Consider the following 3,260-nt stretch of genomic DNA (forward strand, 5'->3'; position numbering starts at 1 on the left):
TTGATCCAGAATCATGAAGATCCAGCTATACCACTCCTAGGCATATATCCAAAAGATGATCAAGTACACAACAAGGATATTTGCTAAACCATGTTTGTAGCAGCTTTATGTGTAATAGCCAGAACCTGGAAACAACATAGATCTCCTCAACTGACGAATGGATTCAGAAATTTTGGTACGTCTACACAATGGAATATTACTCAGCAATAAATAACAAGGAGAACCTGAAATTTGCAGGTAAATGGTGGGAACTAGAAAAGATCATTTTGAGTGAGGTATCAGAGAAGGAGAAAGACACACAGGGTATATACTCACTCATAAGTGGATATTAGACATATAATATAGGATAAACATACCAAAATCTGTACACTTAAACTAATCAAGGAGGACTCTGGCTAATCCCCACTCAGAAAGGCAAAGAGGATGGACATCTGAGGAGGGACAAAACAGGGAACAAGAAGAGAAACTGCCAGAGAGGGCCTCTGAGAAGCTTTACCCTGCAGGACATCAAAGCAGATGCTGAGACTTATGGCCAACTATCGGGCAGAGTGCAGGGAACCTTATGAAAGAAGTTGGAAATAGTAAGATATGGAGATGACAGGAGCTACACAAGGAGAGCATCAGAACCAAATAAACTATGCACAAGCATCTTTTCTGAGATTGACACTCTGACCAAGGAACTTTCATGGAGATAACCTAGAACCCCTGCACAGATGCAGCACATGGCAGTTCAGTGTCCAAGTGGGCTCCATAGTAATGGGAACAGGGACTGTCTTTGACATAAACTGATTGGCATGCTCTTTTATCACCTTCCCCTATGGGGGGAGCAGCCTTACCAGGACACAGAAGAAGACAATGTAGCCACTCCTGATGAGACCTGATAGACTAAGATCAGAAGGAAGGGGAGGAGGTCCTCATATAACAGTGGACTTGGGAAGGGGCATGCGTGGAGAAGGGGGAGAGAGGCTTGGATTGGGAGGGGAGAAGGGAGGGAGCTATGGGGGGAGGGCTCCATGGTGAATAAATTGTAACTAATAAAAATAAAAATTAATATAAATATATCAATAGTAAATATTAATAACCATAACACATTAACATCAGATAAATAATTTGAATGGTTGATAATGCCAGGAGCTGCCTTATAACCAGGTGATTAATGATACACATTTTTTAGATATTGTCTCTATGTATAGATTAGATTGGCCCAGAAGTTGTTATGTTCCCCAGGATGTCCTCAAACTCATGAGTCTCCTGCTTTTGTCTCCCCAGTTCTGGGAGTACAGATGTGAACCTCTACTCCTTGCCATGATATTTCATTTATTTATTTTTCTATTATACTTTACACATGATTCTGGCTTTACAATTTACTTTTTATATATACTTTCAGAGTTCAACAATAAGAGCTCCTGGAAGCTTCTGAGGTTTCTTTTATCTTTTTTATACTAAGGGAAACATTTTACACACTTTGGATGCCAACAATCGCTGACGTAGTGTTCTATTGTTCTCTATAAAATCATTAAGTAGATTAGGATGGCTGTACCCCTTTCTGGAGAGACTTATCGTTCACCAGATAGAAACCTATCTTTATCCAGTTTCAATAATGCTGATTTCTAAATTTCACAAGCATTTATATTTCTTGAATGAAATCTCATGGCAGTGTTGGCCTACAGAAATGAGTTCATGAAAAAATCTATTTCTTCTGCAATCATTTCTCCAGATTTAGACACCTCTTTCAATTTCCTGAAGTTGTGAGGAGGATGCTTATTAGTTTTTCCTGGATATCCTTTGCTTTGAGAATAAAGTTTCTCTGATCTCAGTCTTAAAATAATGTCTGCCAAGATATCCACAGAGTGAATTCTGGGCAAGTCTTTACATTTTAGTCCCTAGTTTATCTAAGAAAGTAAAGCCCAAATGTCTGAGTCCCTGTTCTATTTCTCTATTTCGGAGAGGCTTTAGAAATGTGAAACACTGAACACAGATATTCTCAATTCTCTTTTTTCTCCCTCTACCCTCTTTCTCTTATGACATGCTTTCTTACTCTGTTACTTTTGTTGTTGTTGTGATTTTGTGAACATACTCTATCATTTCCCAAAAACTATCAATCTGAGATAGCTCTTCAAATGTTTCTAAAGAAGTCAATTGATTTAAATATGTCTCTGATTTTAACCCAGGTCTGCTGTTAGAGCACCTAGTACTTTTCTGTTTAAGAGCTGTAAGGCAATCTTTTTCAGTGATTGCTCATGCTTCCTGTAATAGCATTTTTGACTGTTGATTGACACCAGTTACACTCACAGACACTGCACAGGTATTTGCTTATGCATTTGCCGAATGCTTTGCATGGGCGTTCTGCAGTCCAGCCCACCTGCTGAAAATTTATAATCCAGCCTTTGCAGTGAAAACTGAACTGGATCAGACAGCAGAGGGAGCAAGATGAAGTCACAGACCCAGGTCCTCATATCCCTGCTGCTTTGGGTGTCTGGTGAGAAATTAAAAATATTTTTTATAATCTTTGCAGAGTCACCTATTTATGATAAGAAATTTAGAGAGGGTGCCAGAGTATTATTAAATAATAACACTCTGACAAAATGAGAGTACAAAGATATTAAATACAATTTTCACATGTTTTTACAAACTGAATTTTTATCTATATGCATGTTCTTTGTCTGTTCCTGATTGCAGGTGCCTGTGCAGACATTGTAATGACTCAGTCTCCATCCTCCCTGGCTGTGTCAGAGGGAGAGAAAGTCTCCATCAGCTGCAGGTCCAGTCAGAGCCTTTTACTCAGCAGCAACCAAAAGAACTACTTGTCCTGGTACCAGCAGAAACCAGGGAAATCCCCTAAGCGGCTGATCTTTTATGCATCCACTCGGGATACTGGGGGGGGGGGGGTCCCTGATCGCTTCACAGGCAGTGGATCTGGGACAGATTTCACTCTCAGCATCAGCAGTGTGCAGGATGAAGACCTGGCAGTTTATTACTGTCTGCAGGGTATTAGAGCTCCTCCCACAGTGCTTCAGCCTCCAACACAAACCTCCTTGAGAGTCTCAGCAGCTGCCTGTACCACACACAGCCCTGGCCCTGCACACTTCCCCCTTCTGCATGATAGCAGCTGTGCCTGTAAACATGATGAAAAAGTTTGCAAAGCCCAGTACAAAATTATGGATCAAATCATACTGATGTCTTTTGCTATGAAAAACCTTTATAAAAGGTGCCAAAAAGGACTAAATATTATCTTTTTATTGCTTCTGTATGGTATTACT

The 3,260-nt window shown here is 40.1% G+C and overlaps 1 gene segment (V, D, J or C); it reads left to right on the forward strand.

Annotated features, from left to right (window-relative positions):
* Positions 1–2,417: 2,417 nt before the first annotated feature.
* LOC129674955 (immunoglobulin kappa variable 4-1-like) lies at positions 2,418–2,988 on the forward strand (the record flags this gene model as incomplete). The annotated part of the segment is given in 2 exon segments: positions 2,418–2,479; positions 2,680–2,988. Coding segments are annotated over 2 exon segments (358 nt in total), but the record flags the coding sequence as incomplete, so codon positions are not given.
* Between the last annotated feature and the right edge of the window lie 272 nt (positions 2,989–3,260).

Source organism: Psammomys obesus, unplaced genomic scaffold, assembly GCF_907164565.1.
Source record: "Psammomys obesus unplaced genomic scaffold, mPsaObe1.curated_primary_1811, whole genome shotgun sequence".
Taxonomy (NCBI): Eukaryota; Metazoa; Chordata; class Mammalia; order Rodentia; family Muridae; genus Psammomys; species Psammomys obesus.